Below are 21,975 nucleotides of genomic sequence, written 5' to 3'. Positions count from 1 at the left end.
ATTTCACTGCGAAATGAGAAAGTGAGTCTCCACATTTCTCTTGCTAGATCTGTGGTATTATTGTACCGTTCAGATCGAGGGAGGTATCATTGGAAAGGGGAGACTCCCCCCTTTCCAACTATGCCTTTTTTGAAGCATTGCTGGGCACGGATCGGGTGCAGAGCGCTCAATCCGTGCCCAGCAATGGCTCTAGACCACTAGGGATCTATTTGTGAAGAGGGGTAGAGGGGGCTGCTTACAATGTAAGCTTCCCTCCCCCCCCTGATCCCCAAAGGATGGGGGAGCATGTATTGGCCCCCCTGGGGGCAGATGGGTGCCCATCTGCCTTTAGGGAAGGAACCAAAAAAAATGTATAAAAATAAAAATGAATTCAGACTTGGGTGGGGGCCCCCAGGCTTTTTATGTAATGAAAGTGGGGTGTCCCTCTCCCGCCCACCCTAAGTGGATGGGGCGCCTCATGTAGCCCTCCCTGGGGGCGGATTTCTGCCCCAGGAAGGGGTACATGAGATGCCCCCCATCCATTTGGGGTGGGGGAGAGAGGGCCACCAGAAATCTTTTGTACAGGCCCCCCCAAGCATGGGGCACTATATTTCCCCCCACGGGGCAAATAGACACACTAATGTGCCCATCTGCCCCTAGGAAAGGGGCAATAAAAACAAAAAAAAACAAAAACAGTGTTTTGGGTGGGGGTGGGGGGACGCTAAACTGCCAGTGAATATATGGAATGAAAAGAGGGCTTGCCCTCTCCCGCCCACCCCAATTGGATGTGGGGTGCCTCATGTAGCCCTCCATGGGGGCAGATTTCTGCCCCGATCTGCCCCCAGAGAGGACTATATGAGATGCCCCCTCATCCATTTGGGGTTGGGGGAGAGGGCCACCAGAAATCTTGGCACAGCCTCCCCCCAGGAAGGGGCAGTATGTTTTGCCCACCCTGGGGGCAGATGGGCACAGTAATGTGGCCAGCTGCCCTTAGGGTAGGGGTAAAAACAAAAGAAATCTATGTTTTTGGTAGGAGGCACCCTAAACCACCAGCGACTTATATAATGAAAAGGGGGGTGGCGCTCTCCTCCCCAAACCAAATGGATGGGGGCCTCTCATGTAGCCCTTCCTAGTGGCAGATTGCTAGTGCAATCTTGCAATCTGCCCTTAGGAAGGGGCAAATGTGTTTTTACAGGGGGATGAGGGTCAGTAGACCACCAGGGATGGCTTGAAAGGGGGGCCATGATCGGAGAGTAGTAGTTATGATTTGATTTTTCTGGGGTGACCATAGGTAACAAATGTTTTTTGTTTCATTTACAGCTTTTTCTACGCGAGCAGCCGCAATGTTATGTGAGTACTGTTTTTTATTATTCTATGGTTAAGGTCCATTGTTAGTGGGGTGGGTGGGACTGGGGCTGGATTGTTGGTGGTGTGGGTGGGAGTGGGCTGTCTGGGGAGGTATGTTGGTGGGCTGGGACACAATTGCAGGATCAGGCCACAAATTGCCCCCCATGCCAACATAACATTGGTGTTTCCCTGGGAGCGGCTGTCTCCCATGTGGGTTGACCGCCCGCAAGCCCAGCCTGTACCTCTGGCTGTGCAGCGTTACAGATGTCACCTCCGGGGGGGAATGGGGATCCTGCCAGGGCTCTCCGGAACTGCCGCTGGACTTGGGGACGGTGGACCCACATGGGAGACAAAGCGCCCAAGGCCAGAGGCATCACCTCCGACCATCCTGGAGTTCGGACTGGCCTGCGTTACAGCTTTTCCCTCTGGTAAAGGACAGGGACATTGCCGGGGCTCCCTGGAACTGTCGCTGGGCTTGGGGACGGTCAACTCACATGGGAGACAGCCGCTCAAGTCCCGGGACATAACCCCTTGACCGTCCTGGAGATCTGGTGGGCCTGTGGTACAGCTTCTCCACCCGGGAAAAGATGGGGCCCCTGTTGGGGCTCCCTGGAACTACTGCTGTGATTGGGGACTAGGGGCCTCATTACACGGATGGCGTTAGGGATTTACCGGTACCGGTAAAATACTGGTACCGGTAAATCCCTACCGCCTTACTACAAGGTCCCTTTGCGGGTTGGGGGATTTAACGCCTGCTTTTTGCAGGCGTTAAAATCCAACCCGCTAAGGGACCTCGGAGCTAATTACGGCACCGCAAAATTGCGGTGCCGTAATTAGCGCCTTCCCCATTCCCATAGAGCCCTATGGGGCAGAAATGGGAATGGGGAAGGGCAATGGCGGAAGGGGGATTTACCGCCCCTCCAACCTTGGAATGGGGCGGTAAATCCCCTTTCCGCCAAGGCGGTGCCGGTATTTTACCGGCATGAGCCATGGCGCTAATAGCGCCATGGCTCACCTCCTTCCGTGTAATGAGGCCCTAGGACTAGGATCATGATCAAAATAAGGTAAAAGGTCACATTCTGGATATAATTACTGTTTGGCCATAAACTAGTTTTCAGAGTGTATATAAATCCAGTGAAATCCCTTTTTTTTAGTCAAGAGTACCCATATGAAGTGTTTTCATGTGACGCATGGCATAATAGCACTCAACACAATGTATTCTTACCTTCAGAAATTCTTGGCAGAGCATCCGTGTGGCACCAGGAAAGCAGTGATGCAATTACCTGTGTGTGTCTGCCCGTTTTTATACCGAAAATGACACCGGCGGTCGGAGAATGATGATGTCATCAACATGACATCATCAAGTGCCGGCAGCCATTTTTGATTGGTTCTATATTCGTTAATGTCCCCTGAGAGGTATTTTTTGTTGTATATTCAATGGACTCTGTAGGCAACGTCTACCAGTGACCTGATGTTATTCGTTTTTGACACATGCATAACCTTATAAGCATTATCAATTTTTTTTTTAAAGAATACTTATCCATATGTTTTTGATGTATGATGATCCTGTCTGTGCAATTCGTATAATAAAATTATACAATTGTTGGAATGTCAAAGTTGTTCAACTGTTAGTATACAACTATCACAACAGTATACATTTTTACTAAAATCCAACCAACAATCAGTTTTGCATCAAATTTCTTGTAACATAACCATGGTGTGAAAGAGTCGTTAGGCATCTAAGGATGATACATTACATATCGATTTTTTTAAGTCCTTCTTCTTTGCATAGTTCCTTTTGGTGCTGATCAGCAGTATGATAATTGCAATGTCCAGATTGATTTGTCTATTTTATAGATGTTATAATCAACTGGGTATGCAAAGAGTATGCATTGAAGGTTGTTTATAAAAAAACATGCAAAGTTGCACTCTTTATTCATACCTCCTGGATATAGGGAGTTCAATTTGTTTATCCTGTATATGTCTTTTTGATTCAGAAGTTTGGTGATGTTGCAACCACTGTCCCATTTTTCAATAATATCCAGAATTTAGAATTTCATTTGTGAAATTTGATGTTTAGCTTCTATGAAGTGGCGTGTTACTGGAGATTTTAAATTTCCATTGTGGCTGTTAGAACAGTGTTCGTTCCACCGAACCTAAGCTTTCCTGGTGGACTGTGCCACGTAATTATTCCCCCCAGGGTATTTTATGTTGTAGATGATATTTCGTAATGGCGCATGTTGTATTTTTTTTTAGATTTTTTTTTTACCTGTGCTCGGGTAAAATTTAACATTTCCTTTTTGGACCATACAACAGTTGGTGCAGTTCAGACATTGGTAGTCCCCATATTTTCTTGGTTTTTCAGGTAGTTTCCTTCTATCGCTCCTTACCAGCATGTCTTTCACGTTCCTGCTATGGTACACAAATACTGGTGGTGTTGTGTATAGTCTTCCCAAAGATATGTCTTCAGATAGAAAATGGCAATGCTTAGTGACAATTTATTTATCTGATTGCTTTGGGTTGAGTATTTGGTTACATATATAAGAGACAGTTGTGTTTCCCTTTTATCCTTCTGAAATATCTTTGTTCTACTGATGGTGTCAATCTTGAGCCGAGAATTGTTTATTTCTGCATCCTGATATCCTCTCTGTTTAAATCTTTTGGCCAAATATTTGAGTAATCTGGTACATTCAGTTTCGTCTTGTACAATTTTCTTTACTTGAAGGAATTGACTGTAAGGTAGACTCTTGATAGTGTTGGGTGGATGAAAACTGAGTCTGTCAAGTAGATTGTTCTGATCACTGGGTTTCTGCTATAGAGTGGTGGTCAGTTTGTTGTATATGTATTTGACAGTAACCTCCAAAAAGTCTACTTTTTCATGACTCTTGGTTGTGGTAAATTGAATTTGGCCATCTATATTGTTAAGGTAGCCTTCAAATAAGGTAGCTCTCCATCCTGCATTGAGCGCAGGGGCGCGTAGATAACCAGTTGCTTCACTGGTTCGATGGAATTGGTGAGTTCCAGAAAAATATTGACTCTGAGATTTCTGGAAAGACGCCGTAGGTATATAGTTCGTGAGAGTCCAAATGTCTGACTTTCACTCTTGTCCGATTCCTTGCAGGTTGCAGCTTGACGCTAGCGAAGAGTTCCTTGTGGCAACCGGTAACATTCAGGTAAGGATTTGTATTATCCAACACAGTTCGATAAAATAATGTCAGTATGTAACCTGTTGCTTTCTCCCTTATTCAGGTGCTGAGAGAAATAATGAAGTCTTGGGGAATAATGCCTCCGGCGGTAAAATTAGGTAAGCCTATTGTGGTGAGGAGGATTCCCCTTGTTTGTCCCTTTGTTTCACCTTGCTGTCCTTTTGTTCCCCTTAGGGGCCGGGGTACGGCGAAGATGCGGTGGAGGCTGCGCCGACCCCTATAGAGGAATAGTACCCCCGGCGGTAAAATCAGGTAAGTCTATGGGCGGTAACTAATATTGCCTCTGTTTATTCCCTTGGCTCACCTTGCTGTTCTTGTGTTCCCCTTAGGTGCCGGAGTGTGGCGGGAACATGCAGAAGGATGCGGTGGATAGTGAAGATTCTGCAAAGGCCGGTGAGTTCAGTGCGGCGCTGCAGCAGGCGAGGCGACGTGCATAAAATAACTTCTTTCTTCCAGCTCGAAGGCGCGGTGGATCGGGAATTCAGGTAAGGATCAAAGGTATTGCTGTTGTTCTAACCTTTTCTCCTTCTTTCTCTCTTTTTCTAGGAGCTCCAGACTCGAGGCGGGTGTGGCAGAAGACTGGATGCAGACTTGCAGGCACGGTGAGCGTTACGCTGCTGGATGCAGAATAACGCAAAGCGTGTGCTGCTCTTCGGGTGTGGTTTAAATAGCCTCCAAAGTAGTCCCAGGTAAGTATTCCTCCCCGACCCCACCCGAGTAAAAAATGGTCCCTAGGTAAAGTAGTCCCTTCCAAGCCTCTTTTGGCTTGGAGCTCTTGCAGCATGGTCTGCATCAGGTACGTTTGCAGCATGGTCTGCATCAGGTAAGTTTTAATCTATGAACCTGGTGCCATAGACGCCAGGACTGCACCCAAATGGCCCCTAGCAGGGGTTGTTGGGCTTGCTTGGAATAACTTGATGCCTGCTTCCGGGGCTTTTGGACTTGATCGGGATCCCCAGGGGTAGGCATCATGACAGATATACAATATCCAAAAGCCAATATAATTCCGCCAGCTAGCATGTTTTGTAAAATGGTCCGTTTCACATTTGTACATAAATATGTTTGCGTAGCTAGTGCCATGGTGGCCCCCATAAATATTTCTGACTCTTGAAAGTAATGTTGGTTCTTGAATCTGAAATAGGAGTTCTGTGCGATAAAATCCAGAAGTAACATAACAAATTCTTTGGGTGCTCGTAGGTTGTCAGTGTGGAGAAGTAGCCACTCTACTGCTTCTTGTCCCAAATTGTGGGGTATTGAGGTGTACAGGCTTCATACATCAGCCGTGAAAAGAATAACTTTGTTTGGTATTTGTACTTTGTCCAATATATTAAGGAAATGTGTAGTGTCTTTTATATATGTTTCACTCCCTTGTATGATAGGTTGTAAGAAGGAGCCTAGATAGGTTCGGAGAGGTTGTATGCTATTGGTAGCTGAACCAATGGGTCTTCATGGTGGTTTTTTTGAGATTCTCATGAATTTTTTGTAATGTATAGAACATGGGTGTTGGTGGGTGGCTGTGAGGACGTTTTGTGTTTTATCAGATATACCTCCTCGTTCTTATGCTATTAAGAGCAGACTCTCTAGATTCTTCTGAATCCCAGAAGTGGGATCGTGATTTATTGGTGCATATTTATTTCTGTCTGCGAGTTGGATTTCACATTCTTCTTCATAGTCTTTACTATGGAGGATTACTAGTCCTCCTCCTTTATGAGCAGGTTTAAATGTTATAGTTTCTTCTGAGAACATCTTTTGCATGATGTCTAGTTAATTTCCCTGAAAGTTACTTTGTTTAGGTGGTAAATATGATAATTTTTGTAAGTCTGTGGTTACCATCTTTTGAAAAAGGTCTATGATAGAGTAGCCCACTGGTGGAATGAACGTACTATTTGTTTTAAACTCCATGTATTCTGGTTCTTCTAATAACTCTTCTGGTCTTTCATTCTCATTTTGAGGAAAGAAATCTTACAGTCTCAGTTTCCTTGAGAATAAAAAGAGCTCAACTTTCTTTTCAAATAGATTAGCACTGTATGTGGGAACAAAGTTCAAACCCATTTGTAATAGCATTTCTTATGTTTTGTTAAGAGATCGGTCGGGCAAGTTAATCACTAAATTTTCTTAGGGTTCTGTCATGTGATTGGGCATTGTGTTTCTCTTCCTCCGTCCCCTCCTGATCCTTTGCCTCTTGCTTCCCTTCCTAAAAAATGCCTGTTGCAATAATTGTGTGTTCTACTGGTGGAATTGTGCTGTTACTACTTGTTTCTTCTCTGTCCTCTGGTTCATTGTTGGTTGCTTCTGACCCAGAGCTATCTTGGTCTGACAAACTGTTTGTATTGTTTGGTGCTGTATTTTGCCTGTACCTATCTATCCAACTCTACACTTCATCATTCACATAGTCATAAGTATCTCGTTGACATTTTCTCAATGTATTGTTCTCTAATTCAATCCGATAATCTGAAAGATTGTTGTTGATATCTTCCAGAATCTTCTCTAGATCTGCTGATGTTAGGGCGTTGGTAAATTCAGTCTTCATCTCTGTTATTTCACTGGAAAGTTTTTCAAGCTCCTTCAAAAGTTCTTGTACTGTTAATAAGATCAAGTCGAGAGAGCATTTGTTTAGAATTTGTTCCCATTTCCGTACAGATTTGCGACTCTCTTTACATACTGTAGGGTGAAGAGGTATTCGTAGTCCACGTGGGATTCGCTGGCCATGGTATTATTTAGTGAGTGTCACCACATGCAATTTTCTATGAATTTCTTTTCGTATTAGTCTTTCTAGATTCTTTATCTTCGTGCTCGGGTCTATGATCGCACTTGAGGTACCTGTGTCTCTTATCAGATTTAGTATTGCGTCGGCCTCTTCGGTGTTGAAACCCAATGTTTCTGCCTTTTTGTCAGTGAAGCTGGATAGTTATTCCTATGACATTGTCAGTTGAAAATTAAATGCGTGCCAACACTCTTTGTTTGCAACATGTAATTCAAAGTGTTTAGTTAGGTTTGAGTGGGAACCGCTTTGTTATTGTTGTTTATTAATACATTGTAGTTTGTTCTGAATTCTATTTGGTCCTGTTGCTAGATAACGTGCAACTTGCACAGGGGAGTAAGGAGCGAATTAGGAACATTTGCAACATTTTGTTTGGGTATGGTCACCCATAAGGTTACAGTAACCTTCCCCTACCTTTGCATTTATGAAATATTTGTATAATGAAAATAGTTGGGTAGTTAAGTAGCAGTGATTTTAAAATATTTGTTATTTGCAGATGTTTGTTTTTACACCCATGGAGTGCATCTCCTTAGTATCCTACAACATTGAAGCCTGATCCTGGTGAAAGTTCTGAAATATATGTTTAGGAACTGAAACATGTCAATCATATGCATGGTGTAATGTATATGTATATATGTTTTATAATTTGTTCATGTAATGTATTTGTACTTTACTTTTTACAGAGAATAATTGTACATACCAGACATGTTGATTACAAAATGAGCATTCTGTTGATGTATTGATTAACACTTCTAATGATCTTTGATGAGTTCTTGTCATTCCATGTGGACGGTCAGTATCAAATGGGAATTAATACTTGTTTTTTTGTAAAATAATGATAATATTTAATTAATAAAGTAAAGAAATTCTTCCACTAAATTATATTTTAGAAAAGGCAAACTATATGCTGTGCAATAGTAATACATGGATCGTGAGAAATGTGGACTCTGCGATAACTATGTAAATGGATAGAGTATTTTCTAGAGCCACTACATGCACTGTCGATAGCTGTATGACCAGGGAAAAAAGCAGATATCTTGAGAGGGTGATACTTTTTGTGTTATTTTGTAAAAGCAGCTATTAAACAAAATATGAAAAGGAATTATGTAATTGTATTAACATTGTAAACTGGATGTTTTGAAAATGTACAAGGTTTATTTCTAATGATCCCTTCAAATAAATATGTTAGTCATAATAAGAACGTTGCACTTGTCTTACTGTACACAGCACATTTTTAAAACCCGGAATAGCCATATCCATTTGTTTCTGAGAGGAGGTTATCATGTCAAGATGTATAGTTTGGTACACTCCAAAAGTGCTCTTTTGAAATACCCTTCTGAGAAAAGTGAAGGGAAAAAAATAACACTAATGAGGGTTCCAACCTGCAGAAAATCCGAGGGGATTTTGCTAACATATGAATGACCACAGAGCTTTCATTTTGACAAATGTGTCTGTGATAAAAGGTGTGTATGCTTGAGCCAATAAGAACATATTGCACACCGGGATTGGTGCTCATTTCCTTTTTCACAACTATCACCTACACATTACAATGTTTGTAACATTGAAACATATGTATTGATTAAGACAGCCTTAGAAGCTGCAACTGAAGATGGAATAGCTGCAACATCATGTGATCCATTGGTTCCAAGGGCCATCTGGTGATATTTTATCCTTTCCCTGTGCAGAATTTTAGCTGGGTCCAGGGCTGAGAATGGCTGTGTACATTCTCAGTTCCCAATGCACAGACATCCTAAGAAAATGATGTACAGGATATACAAACAATAATGAAGTGCCAGCTTTGCCGATACAGAGGCCACAATATTTCTCCAGACAGAGATTGGGCCTATGCCTTCCCTCCGTCTGACTTTCTGGCCTTTTATTAGCTTGAAGCATGGACTTTCTGGGCACAGGGATTGCCTTGATAGAAGTTGGATAGAGCCTGCATTCATTTGATGTTTTTATTGCAATATACATCCAAACGTATAACACATCTTCATTTTTACATTATCAGGTTATACACAAGGATGCAGCGAACACTGATAAATTGCAGTGGAAACGGTTCTAAACATAAACATTATAGATGATAATCTAATCACTCATCTCTCCCATAAATTCAGAATGCCCACACATAACAACTCTGAGATATCTTAAACATTCACATCACCAAACCTCAACTATGTCCCCAGAAATCTCCCCCTGCCCTGCTCTGTTCTGCTACTATCCTTTCCATACAAATGTGTCTTGACAAGGAGTGCCCACTTTACCTCTATTGTTGGGTAGTCGTCGTTTTCCATTTTGCCAGAATCACTTTATTGTCTACATGGTGGCCCTTCTGAACTAGCCAATATCTTTACGAGGCTACACCTCGTGCTCATTTTGGGTCCATGTTACATAGGTATTCAAACTCATCAGGATCATTTTTCCCATGAACCTCTGCTGTGCGTCTGGCGATACCATCCCGGAGAGGGTACATCTTCCCACAATCTAATACCCAGACACCAAGCCATAATTTCAACAAGAGTCACTGTCCCACAGGCCCTTTGCGAACATATGGGATGCATTCTGTGCAGAATATTCACCTCTCACCGGAAGCTGATATGTGCCTGATATCAGCATTCGATTCCAACAAGTCCTACTCTCTCACATCTTCACCCAGCTCTCTGGACCGTGCCATTAGCAGCTCTCCCTCCACTTTGGTTTCTTCTGTCATCAGCTTGTAGGTCAGCAATGTGGCACAAGGTTTGTTCACCATCTCCTAGAATGTCCTCCACAGTTTACATGGCTCCCCGGTACTCCTCTCATTTTCTTCTCATCGTCTCAGCACACTCTTCCGTTTCCTGTACTCTCTGAATGCAGTTCTTCAAAGGACAACCATTGAATATTTCCACAGATGACACCTTTCAATCTTACTCTGCTTAGATACCAGCTGGGCCAGAACAGCGTGTGTCCACTCAATGGAATCGTTGGATTCTGCACATATCCGTGCCCAACAGGGCCTCAGAAAATCAGTCATGTTCCTATCTTCCCTAGGCTTTCTTACTGTGAAAACCAAGGACTATGGTGGCAGTGGCCCCACCCTTGTCACCTCCGCCTGAGTCTATGGGTCCTCACCGCCATCCGCAAGCCACCTAAAGACATGCCTCGAACTGAAGGCAATTTGGTAGTTAGCCAGGTCTGGCAGTCTGAGACCCCCCCCAACCCCTCTTTGCTCTTTGCAGCTTTCCGACAGCAATGTAGGCCAGTTTCCAATCACACAGTAACCAATTCATCCAGTTATCACATTTATTTTTAAGATTGACCTTATATTAGCAATAGAGGTATATACAGGCCATAGGTCACATTTGTGGTGATCACCCTTTTAAACAACACAACATAAAAAACAAACATGAATCATAGGCATACAGAAGATGAAGGCAGCATGGCATTAACAACAGCTAGAAGGGCCCCACGGGGCCTAGGACCGTAAAACAGTTATGAGACAAGGCAGGTAACTAATGCTAACAGTGATACTGATCTACTCCCACCAGCAGATTTCAGTGAGCATCAAGCCATTTACCACTTATTTTTTTGAATTTGCGGGGGCAGCCCCATGCATTACAGATCCGGCGCTCTGAAGCTGCGCACCTGTCCAGCTCGTTACTCCAGCGGTTCAGGCACAGTGGCTCGGCAGAGCCCCATTTAGCCGCAATAAGTCTTTTGTCTGCCCCCAACGCAATCGCCAGAAACATTTTTTCATATTTTGACAGGTCTACTTCACCCCAGATGCCTAAGAGTACCATTTTGGGATCCCTAGGGATTGGCGTCGCCAGGGCTGCAGAGATTGTGTTCCCAAAGGGGGGATCGGGAGATTACTGCACAGCATATTTGGTCGAAGGAGAATTTGCCGCAGTTTTCTGGATGAATTTTGCCGAACGTATATGTGGGGGGTGGTTTTAGGGAAACAATTAATGTAGGGTGGTTAAGGGGGGGTAACTGTGTGCGGTCTTCCACCACATGCATATGTTGCAAAATGAACCTGTGGAAAAAAACAATCAATGAATTCTCATTCGATCATCTGTTTTCGATCAAATCCCCACGGGGACATCTTCAGTACTCTCCATTGGTGCAGCCACTCCTGGAGCTCTTCCAGTAGGCGTTTCACGTTCCATCTCACTGTACTTGTAATATGATTGGATGTAGTCTGGAACCAGCACTAACAAATGGTGATAGTGAGAACTGGAGGCAATAGGCCAGGAGCAAGTAGGAGCAAAATCCTACAGAGGCGGGTCCATTGCTGCCCTCAGGATAGTTCACCGGAGAAATCCCAGAGGATGAAGACTCCAGTTGTGCTCCTGTACTTCATTGTAACATATGACAAAACATCCGTGCAGCCATTATTCTTCACACATGTGCGTTCCTATGTTTGTAGGCCCCTAAATCATAAAGTTATAAACCTAAAGGTTAATTTTTGCTTGTTCATTCAGCTCTTTTATGTTAAAGATATTGCTTCTTCCCCAACAGCAATGAATGCAATGCAATATAAACTTTGTGATCTATGTTATTCGATAAAATAAGTTGAAACCCAGATTCTTTCTGTTAAGCAACACCATCCTTAACAACCTTCTCTTCGGCAAACCTCTTCCCATGGACAACACTCTGAACCATATCAACAAAGCCAGTCCTTCAGAGATCATCTTCAAAGCAGTCCTTTCCTTCGCAAGCTAAGTTCACACTCACATCACCCACTTACCTCCACAAAATATTTCTACGGTTATTTGGCTTTGAACTTGCCTCTTCTCTGTTATCACATATGGGCCCTGATTCATGGATTATTTGCGCCCAAAAAAACGGGATTTGTGCACCATTCTGCCCGCAAATCCCTGTTTAACAAATGGGGATTTGTGGGCAGAATGGTGCACAAATCCCGTTTTTTTTTGGCGCAAATAATCCATGAATCAGGGCCCTGGAGGCTTATGACAGAGCATGCAATGGTCTAGCAAGAAAACCATATATAATTACAACTAGTTCAAAATCGTGTCGCGTGACTTATTCTAGGCCACAAAAGAGAGGGCCACACTGCACGAGCAGCGAAATCCACCCGTTGCCTCCAATGGCAGGACAGGACTTCGAGCAGTTTTCTTTGCATACTTCTTGACCTGCACGATTGCATTTGTGAAAGGTAAGCCAACGCTTTGTTCCAAAACTCACCCAGCGATATGTGAGGGAGGGAGTAACCTGTTCTTTCTGATTCAACGGATCGACTCTCACATTCCTTTAGGACTTCAATAAAACCAATCGAAATTCAGTAAGGACCTGAAAGCGGCCTCTTTCCACCTCCTTAACTTCCCAGTAGATTCCAGCTGCTTGAAACTAATTGAATGCATAGCTGGTGCAAATTTGCAGCAAAAAAAATATTGTCCACAAAGTGAATACCCAGTTTGAAGCTGATTGCAACGATCTGCAAATAGCCCTGTGCTATTATCATCTGCTATGCATCGCTCACCTAGTTCTGCATGCATCTAAACCTTGATTTCTTCCTTCCCTCCCTCTCTGCGTTACCCCTCCCCTTTTCACAGTGCTCTAAAACACCTCCTACCAGGGCAGTAGCTAAGATGGAGGCACCTCTGCCCGCACCACAGAAGATGTGCCATTCCACCCAACTCTCACAAGACATCCCCATCAATCCCAGCCTCGGCCACACTCACTTCCTTCCCTGGGGCAAGGCCATTGGTAGAGCAGCAGAGTGCCCTTTCGAGCACTAGGCTTGCACATTAAGAATAGGAATGTTCCTGATACATGTTTTTTTTACATGTTTCCTAATACGCCAAGCAACATGCAACATTCAAATAAGAATAATTGGTATTTCACAATATATGTACTCCTTTCTCGTCCCAGCCACAACCACCTCTGTTCCATATAAGGCCTCAATCTTTAAAATCAAGACTAGCCTCCAGCCTGGTGCTGGTTTCTGCCAGTGGTGTTGCTTGGTCTGGAAATGATCCAGGGCTACGCTAAAGTTGGGATTCGGGGGCTAGCTAGCCTTTTGGTAGTAGCCCCTGAGCTTCTATCCGGGGCTACAAGCAAAAGACCCGGGGCTATGGCCCGCTCAGCCCCGCCTAGCAACGCGCCTGGTTGCTGCACAGAATGATGAGGGGGTTTGGGTGAGCCTTTAACTCAGGTCATCAATGGCCCTGGCCCAAGCAGCATCAAAGTACTAAAGGGGACACGCTGGTATCCAGTAATTATAACAAATACCAAATAAAGAATGACATTGAAACGAATGAAAAAACAACAAATAAATACCAAATTATTTAAAAAATATATATGTGGGGGTGAGGTAAGGGGTTTAATCTGATGGAGAGGGTGTTGGGTGTGGTCTTAAACATGGTGAAACAGGGGATTTGAGGGGGGCTCCCAAAAAAGAAAGTAATAAATCAATATATTTTCATTGTTTAGGTTTTGATAAAATGTAATTCTCTATTTTTTCATTCCTTAAAATCACATGTAACCGATAAACTACTCCTTGAATAGAATTATTAGCTATACAATCCAATGTGTTACTTTGCATATTTGCTGCAATAACTGGGGTCACTGCAGTTCCTCTGACGTCACTTCCTGTTTAAGGGATGGAAGTTCAGATCATGAAAAGGAGGACAACCTAAGCAAGACAAATCTGTATAAACATTATTGAAACAAGATCGCTGTTTTTGTCCTTTTGGGAACTCGGCAGAAAGGCGTCAATAGTAAAGAACAACATTTTACTTTGGTAAACATCGAATATATATCTCCTTTCGCTTCTTGGATAAGGCAGAAATGTTAAGCATCTATTCATCACAATAACACGTCCTTGTTGTTAATCCGTAACACGTTATCATTTTTTTTTTAATTACCTTTCTTCATCACAGGCAGGGTCCTGCAACCCAGGTTCTCCAGATGTCTTGGACTACTTCTCCCTTCAGACCTGCTATCTTCCTAGTCAATGGCGGAGGCTCGTGGTGCTGTCCATTCCAAAACATCTGGGAAGCCATCTGTTGCAACCTCCTAGGGGATAACGAAGTTGGAGAACAGAGGTTAGGAGCAATACAGCATTTGTTTTTCTATTGTTGACACACGTTTTGCATGTTGCAGGGTAGCCTGTGTGGGTGGATTCTTACTGACAGCAGCTCTCAGCACCCAAACGTTGCACTGTTTGCCCAAAGGTAAAAGCCTTTCAATTCAATCTTTAAATACAGTTAGATTTGGTTTCTTCAACCCCGGTCTGGAAGCAGTTACTACATCTGCGTAGTGGCCCACTTTCTTGTCAGGCCCACTTTCGCTGTTGACTTTCTTGTCAGGCACACTTTTGCTGTTCACTTTCTTGTCAGGCCCACTTTCGCTGTTCATTTTCTTGTCAGGCCCACTTTCGCTGTTCACTTTCTTGTCAGGCCCACTTTCGCTTTTCACTTTCTTGTCAGGCCCACTTTCGCTTTTTACTTTCTTGTCAGGCCCACTTTCGCTGTTCACTTTCTTGTCAGGCCCACTGTCTCTGCTCACTTTCTTGTCAGGCCCACTTTTGCTGTTCACTTTCTTTTCAGGCCCACTTTCGCTTTTCACTTTCTTGTCTGGCCCACTGTCTCTGCTCACTTTCTTGTCAGGCCCACTTTCGCTGTTCACTTTCTTGTCAGGCCCACTTTTGCTGTTCACTTTCGTGTCAGGCCCACTTTCGCTGTTCACTTTCTTGTCAGGCCCACTTTTGCTGTTCACTTTCTTGTCAGGCCCACTTTCGCTGCTGACTTTCTTGTCAGGCCCACTTTCGCTGTTCACTTTCTTGTCAGGCCCACTTTTGCTGTTCACTTTCTTGTCAGGCCCACTTTCGCTGTTCACTTTCTTGTCAGGCCCACTTTCGCTGTTCACTTTCTTGTCAGGCCCACTTTCGCTGTTCACTTTCTTGTCAGGCGCACTTTCGCTTTTCACTTTCTTGTCAGGCCCACTTTCGCTGTTCACTTTCTTGTCAGGCCCACTGTCTCTGCTCACTTTCTTGTCAGGCCCACTTTTGCTGTTCACTTTCTTTTCAGGCCCACTTTCGCTTTTCACTTTCTTGTCTGGCCCACTGTCTCTGCTCACTTTCTTGTCAGGCCCACTTTCGCTGTTCATTTTCTTGTCAGGCCTACTTTCGCTGTTCACTTTCTTGTCAGGCCCACTTTCGCTGTTCACTTTCTTGTCAGGCCACTTTCGCTGTTCACTTTCTTGTCAGGCCCACTTTTGCTGTTCACTTTCTTGTCAGGCCCACTTTTGCTGTTCACTTTCTTGTCAGGCCCACTTTCGCTGTTCACTTTCTTGTCCGGCCCACTTTTGCTGTTCACTTTCTTTTCAGGCCCACTTTCGCTTTTCACTTTCTTGTCAGGCCCACTTTTGCTGTTCACTTTCTTGTCAGGCCCACTTTCGCTGTTCACTTTCTCGTCAGGCCCACTTTTGCTGTTCACTTTCTTTTCAGGCCCGCTTTCGCTGTTCACTTTCTTGTCAGGCCCACTTTTGCTGTTCACTTTCTTGTCAGGCCCACTTTCGCTGTTCATTTTCTTTTCAGGCCCACTTTCGCTTTTCACTTTCTTGTCAGGCCCACTTTTGCTTTTCACTTTCTTGTCAGGCCCACTGTCTCTGCTCACTTTCTTGTCAGGCCCACTTTTGCTGTTCACTTTCTTGTCAGGCCCACTTTCGCTGTTCACTTTCTTGTCAGGCCCACTTTTGCTGTTCACTTTCTTGTCAGGCCCACTTTCGCTGTTCATTTTCTTTTCAGGCCCACTTTCGCTTTTCACTTTCTTGTCAGGCCCACTTTTGCTGTTCACTTTCTTGTCAGGCCCACTTTCGCTGTTCACTTTCTCGTCAGGCCCACTTTTCCTGTTCACTTTCTTGTCAGGCCCACTTTCGCTGTTCACTTTCTTGTCAGGCCCACTTTCGCTGTTCACTTTCTCGTCAGGCCCACTTTTCCTGTTCACTTTCTTGTCAGGCCCACTTTCGCTGTTCACTTTCTTGTCAGGCCCACTTTTGCTGTTCACTTTCTTGTCAGGCCCACTTTCGCTGTTCATTTTCTTTTCAGGCCCACTTTCGCTTTTCACTTTCTTGTCAGGCCCACTTTTGCTTTTCACTATCTTGTCAGGCCCACTTTCGCTGTTCACTTTCTTGTCAGGCCCACTTTTGCTGCTCACTTTCTTGTCAGGCCCACTTTTGCTGTTCACTTTCTTTTCAGGCCAACTTTCGCATTTCACTTTCTTGTCTGGCCCACTGTCTCTGCTCACTTTCTTGTCAGGCCCACTTTCGCTGTTCATTTTCTTGTCAGGCCTACTTTCGCTGTTCACTTTCTTGTCAGGCCCACTTTCGCTGTTCACTTTCTTGTCAGGCCCACTTTCGCTGTTCACTTTCTTGTCAGGCCCACTTTTGCTGTTCACTTTCTTGTCAGGCCCACTTTTGCTGTTCACTTTCTTGTCAGGCCCACTTTCGCTGTTCACTTTCTTGTCAGGCCCACTTTCGCTGTTCACTTTCTTGTCAGGCCCACTTTCGCTTTTCACTTTCTTGTCAGGCCCACTTTCGCTTTTTACTTTCTTGTCAGGCCCACTTTCGCTGTTCACTTTCTTGTCAGGCCCACTGTCTCTGCTCACTTTCTTGTCAGGGCCACTTTTGCTGTTCACTTTCTTTTCAGGCCCACTTTCGCTTTTCACTTTCTTGTCTGGCCCACTGTCTCTGCTCACTTTCTTGTCAGGCCCACTTTCGCTGTTCATTTTCTTGTCAGGCCTACTTTCGCTGTTCACTTTCTTGTCAGGCCCACCTTTGCTGTTCACTTTCTGATCAGGCCCACTTTCGCTGTTCACTTTCTTGTCAGGCCCACTTTTGCTGTTCACTTTCTTGTCAGGCCCACTTTTGCTGTTCACTTTCTTGTCAGGCCCACTTTCGCTGTTCACTTTCTTGTCCGGCCCACTTTTGCTGTTCACTTTCTTTTCAGGCCCACTTTCGCTTTTCACTTTCTTGTCAGGCCCACTTTTGCTGTTCACTTTCTTGTCAGGCCCACTTTCGCTGTTCACTTTCTCGTCAGGCCCACTTTTGCTGTTCACTTTCTTGTCAGGCCCGCTTTCGCTGTTCAATTTCTTGTCAGGCCCACTTTTGCTGTTCACTTTCTTGTCAGGCCCACTTTCGCTGTTCATTTTCTTTTCAGGCCCACTTTCGCTTTTCACTTTCTTGTCAGGCCCACTTTTGCTTTTCACTTTCTTGTCAGGCCCACTGTCTCTGCTCACTTTCTTGTCAGGCCCACTTTTGCTGTTCACTTTCTTGTCAGGCCCACTTTTGCTGTTCACTTTCTTGTCAGGCCCACTTTCGCTGTTGACTTTCTTGTCAGGCCCACTTTCGCTGTTCACTTTCTTGTCAGGCCCACTTTTGCTGTTCACTTTCTTGTCAGGCCCACTTTTGCTGTTCACTTTCTTGTCAGGCCCACTTTCGCTATTCACTTTCTTGTCAGGCCCACTTTCGCTGTTCACTTTCTTGTCAGGCCCACTGTCTCTGCTCACTTTCTTGTCAGGCCCACTTTTGCTGTTCACTTTCTTTTCAGGCCCACTTTCGCTTTTCACTTTCTTGTCTGGCCCACTGTCTCTGCTCACTTTCTTGTCAGGCCCACTTTCGCTGTTCATTTTCTTGTCAGGCCTACTTTCGCTGTTCACTTTCTTGTCAGGCCCACTTTCGCTGTTCACTTTCTTGTCAGGCCCACTTTCGCTGTTCACTTTCTCGTCAGGCCCACTTTTGCTGTTCAATTTCTTGTCAGGCCCACTTTCGCTGTTCACTTTCTTGTCAGGCCCACTTTTGCTGTTCATTTTCTTTTCAGGCCCACTTTCGCTTTTCACTTTCTTGTCAGGCCCACTTTTGCTGTTCACTTTCTTGTCAGGCCCACTTTCGCTGTTCACTTTCTCGTCAGGCCCACTTTTGCTGTTCACTTTCTTGTCAGGCCCACTTTCGCTGTTCACTTTCTTGTCAGGCCCACTTTTGCTGTTCACTTTCTTGTCAGGCCCACTTTTGCTGTTCATTTTCTTTTCAGGCCCACTTTCGCTTTTCACTTTCTTGTCAGGCCCACTGTCTCTGCTCACTTTCTTGTCAGGCCCACTTTCGCTGTTCATTTTCTTGTCAGGCCTACTTTCGCTGTTCACTTTCTTGTCAGGCCCACTTTCGCTGTTCACTTTCTTGTCAGGCCCACTTTCGCTGTTCACTTTCTTGTCAGGCCCACTGTCTCTGCTCACTTTCTTGTCAGGCCCACTTTTGCTGTTCACTTTCTTGTCAGGCCCACTTTCGCTGTTCATTTTCTTTTCAGGCCCACTTTCGCTTTTCACTTTCTTGTCAGGCCCACTTTTGCTGTTCACTTTCTTGTCAGGCCCACTTTCGCTGTTCACTTTCTCGTCAGGCCCACTTTTGCTGTTCACTTTCTCGTCAGGCCCACTTTCGTTGTTCACTTTCTTGTCAGGCCCACTTTTGCTGTTCACTTTCTTGTCAGGCCCACTTTCGCTGTTCATTTTCTTTTCAGGCCCACTTTCGCTTTTCACTTTCTTGTCAGGCCCACTTTTGCTTTTCACTTTCTTGTCAGGCCCACTTTCGCTGTTCACTTTCTTGTCAGGCCCACTTTTGCTGCTCACTTTCTTGTCAGGCCCACTTTCGCTGTTCACTTTCTTGTCAGGCCCACTTTTGCTGTTCACTTTCTTGTCAGGCCCACTTTCGCTGTTCATTTTCTTGTCAGGCCCACTGTCTCTGCTCACTTTCTTGTCAGGCCCACTTTTGCTGTTCACTTTCTTTTCAGGCCCACTTTCGCTTTTCACTTTCTTGTCTGGCCCACTGTCTCTGCTCACTTTCTTGTCAGGCCCACTTTCGCTGTTCACTTTCTTGTCAGGCCCACTTTTGCTGTTCACTTTCTTGTCAGGCCCACTTTCGCTGTTCACTTTCTTGTCAGGCCCACTTTTGCTGTTCACTTTCTTGTCAGGCCCACTTTCGCTGTTGACTTTCTTGTCAGGCCAACTTTCGCTGTTCACTTTCTTGTCAGGCCCACTTTTGCTGTTCACTTTCTTGTCAGGCCCACTTTTGCTGTTCACTTTCTTGTCAGGCCCACTTTCGCTGTTCACTTTCTTGTCAGGCCCACTTTCGCTTTTCATTTTCTTGTCAGGCCCACTTTCGCTTTTTACTTTCTTGTCAGGCCCACTTTCGCTGTTCACTTTCTTGTCAGGCCCACTGTCTCTGCTCACTTTCTTGTCAGGCCCACTTTTGCTGTTCACTTTCTTTTCAGGCCCACTTTTGCTTTTCACTTTCTTGTCTGGCCCACTGTCTCTGCTCACTTTCTTGTCAGGCCCACTTTCGCTGTTCATTTTCTTGTCAGGCCTACTTTCGCTGTTCACTTTCTTGTCAGGCCCACTTTCGCTGTTCACTTTCTTGTCAGGCCCACTTTCGCTGTTCACTTTCTTGTCAGGCCCACTTTCGCTGTTCACTTTCTTGTCAGGCCCACTTTTGCTGTTCACTTTCTTGTCAGGCCCACTTTCGCTGTTCACTTTCTTGTCAGGCCCACTTTTGCTGTTCACTTTCTTGTCAGGCCCACTTTCGCTGTTCATTTTCTTTTCAGGCCCGCTTTCGCTTTTCACTTTCTTGTCAGGCCCACTTTTGCTGTTCACTTTCTTGTCAGGCCCGCCTTCGCTGTTCACTTTCTCGTCAGGCCCACTTTTGCTGTTCACTTTCTTGTCAGGCCCACTTTCGCTGTTCACTTTCTTGTCAGGCCCACTTTTGCTGTTCACTTTCTTGTCAGGCCCACTTTCGCTGTTCATTTTCTTTTCAGGCCCACTTTCGCTTTTCACTTTCTTGTCAGGCCCACTTTTGCTTTTAACTTTCTTGTCAGGCCCACTTTCGCTGTTCACTTTCTTATTAGGCCCACTTTTGCTGTTCACTTTCTTGTCAGGCCCACTTTCGCTGTTCACTTTCTTGTCAGGCCCACTTTTGCTGTTCACTTTCTTGTCAGGCCCACTTTCGCTGTTCATTTTCTTTTCAGGCCCACTTTCGCTTTTCACTTTCTTGTCAGGCCCACTTTCGCTGTTCACTTTCTTGTCAGGCCCACTTTCGCTGTTCACTTTCTTGTCAGGCCCACGTTCGCTGTTCACTTTCTTGTCAGGCCCACTTTCGCTGTTCACTTTCTTGTCAGGCCCACTTTTGCTGTTCACTTTCTTGTCAGGCCCACTTTCGCTGTTCATTTTCTTTTCAGGCCCACTTTCGCTTTTCACTTTCTTGTCAGGCCCACTTTTGCTGTTCACTTTCTTGTCAGGCCCGCTTTCGCTGTTCACTTTCTCGTCAGGCCCACTTTTGCTGTTCACTTTCTTGTCAGGCCCACTTTCGCTGTTCACTTTCTTGTCAGGCCCGCTTTCGCTGTTCACTTTCTCGTCAGGCCCACTTTTGCTGTTCACTTTCTTTTCAGGCCCACTTTCGCTTTTCACTTTCTTGTCTGGCCCACTGTCTCTGCTCACTTTCTTGTCAGGCCCACTTTCGCTGTTCACTTTCTTGTCAGGCCCACTTTTGCTGTTCACTTTCTTGTCAGGCCCACTTTTGCTGTTCACTTTCTTGTCAGGCCCACTTTCGCTGTTCACTTTCTTGTCAGGCCCACTTTTGCTGTTCACTTTCTTGTCAGGCCCACTTTTGCTGTTCACTTTCTTGTCTGGCCCACTTTCGCTATTCACTTTCTTGTCAGGCCCACTTTCGCTGTTCACTTTCTTGTCAGGCCCACTTTCGCTTTTCACTTTCTTGTCAGGCCCACTTTCGCTTTTTACTTTCTTGTCAGGCCCACTTTCGCTGTTCACTTTCTTGTCAGGCCCACTGTCTCTGCTCACTTTCTTGTCAGGCCCACTTTTGCTGTTCACTTTCTTTTCAGGCCCACTTTCGCTTTTCACTTTCTTGTCTGGCCCACTGTCTCTGCTCACTTTCTTGTCAGGCCCACTTTCGCTGTTCATTTTCTTGTCAGGCCTTTTTTCGCTGTTCACTTTCTTGTCAGGCCCACTTTCGCTGTTCACTTTCTTGTCAGGCCCACTTTCGCTGTTCACTTTCTTGTCAGGCCCACTTTTGCTGTTCACTTTCTTGTCAGGCCCACTTTTGCTGTTCACTTTCTTGTCAGGCCCACTTTCGCTGTTCACTTTCTTGTCAGGCCCACTTTTGCTGTTCATTTTCTTTTCAGGCCCACTTTCGCTTTTCACTTTCTTGCAGGCCCACTTTTGCTGTTCACTTTCTTGTCAGGCCCACTTTCGCTGTTCACTTTCTCGTCAGGCCCACTTTTGCTGTTCACTTTCTTGTCAGGCCCACTTTCGCTGTTCACTTTCTTGTCAGGCCTACTTTTGCTGTTCACTTTCTTGTCAGGCCCACTTTTGCTGTTCATTTTCTTTTCAGGCCCACTTTCGCTTTTCACTTTCTTGTCAGGCCCACTGTCTCTGCTCACTTTCTTGTCAGGCCCACTTTCGCTGTTCATTTTCTTGTCAGGCCTACTTTCGCTGTTCACTTTCTTGTCAGGCCCACTTTCGCTGTTCACTTTCTTGTCAGGCCCACTTTCGCTGTTCACTTTCTTGTCAGGCCCACTGTCTCTGCTCACTTTCTTGTCAGGCCCACTTTTGCTGTTCACTTTCTTGTCAGGCCCACTTTCGCTGTTCACTTTCTCATCAGGCCCACTTTTGCTGTTCACTT

The 21,975-nt window shown here is 45.0% G+C and overlaps 2 protein-coding genes across 2 annotated transcripts; both read right to left on the bottom strand.

Moving 5' to 3' along the window:
* Nucleotides 1-6,903: 6,903 nt before the first annotated feature.
* LOC138514465 (clumping factor B-like) lies at nt 6,904-15,405 on the bottom strand. Its single transcript, XM_069629964.1, has 2 exons — nt 14,763-15,405; nt 6,904-7,112 (listed from the first exon to the last, which is right to left on the bottom strand). Exons 1-2 carry the CDS (start codon nt 15,403-15,405, stop codon nt 6,904-6,906), a joined length of 852 nt encoding a protein of 283 aa, XP_069486065.1.
* Nucleotides 15,406-15,461: 56 nt separating this feature from the next.
* Nucleotides 15,462-21,254, bottom strand: LOC138514464 (dentin sialophosphoprotein-like). Its single transcript, XM_069629963.1, has 7 exons — nt 21,135-21,254; nt 20,445-20,837; nt 19,815-20,387; nt 17,805-19,727; nt 16,845-17,687; nt 15,975-16,667; nt 15,462-15,917 (listed from the first exon to the last, which is right to left on the bottom strand). Exons 1-7 carry the CDS (start codon nt 21,252-21,254, stop codon nt 15,462-15,464), a joined length of 5,001 nt encoding a protein of 1,666 aa, XP_069486064.1.
* Nucleotides 21,255-21,975: the final 721 nt, after the last annotated feature.

Source organism: Ambystoma mexicanum, chromosome 12, assembly GCF_040938575.1.
Source record: "Ambystoma mexicanum isolate Mex_15411 chromosome 12, UKY_AmexF1_1, whole genome shotgun sequence".
NCBI lineage: Eukaryota > Metazoa > Chordata > Amphibia > Caudata > Ambystomatidae > Ambystoma > Ambystoma mexicanum.
The sequence above is the reverse complement of the archived record's forward strand: the minus strand, read 5'-3'. Positions and strand labels throughout refer to the sequence as shown.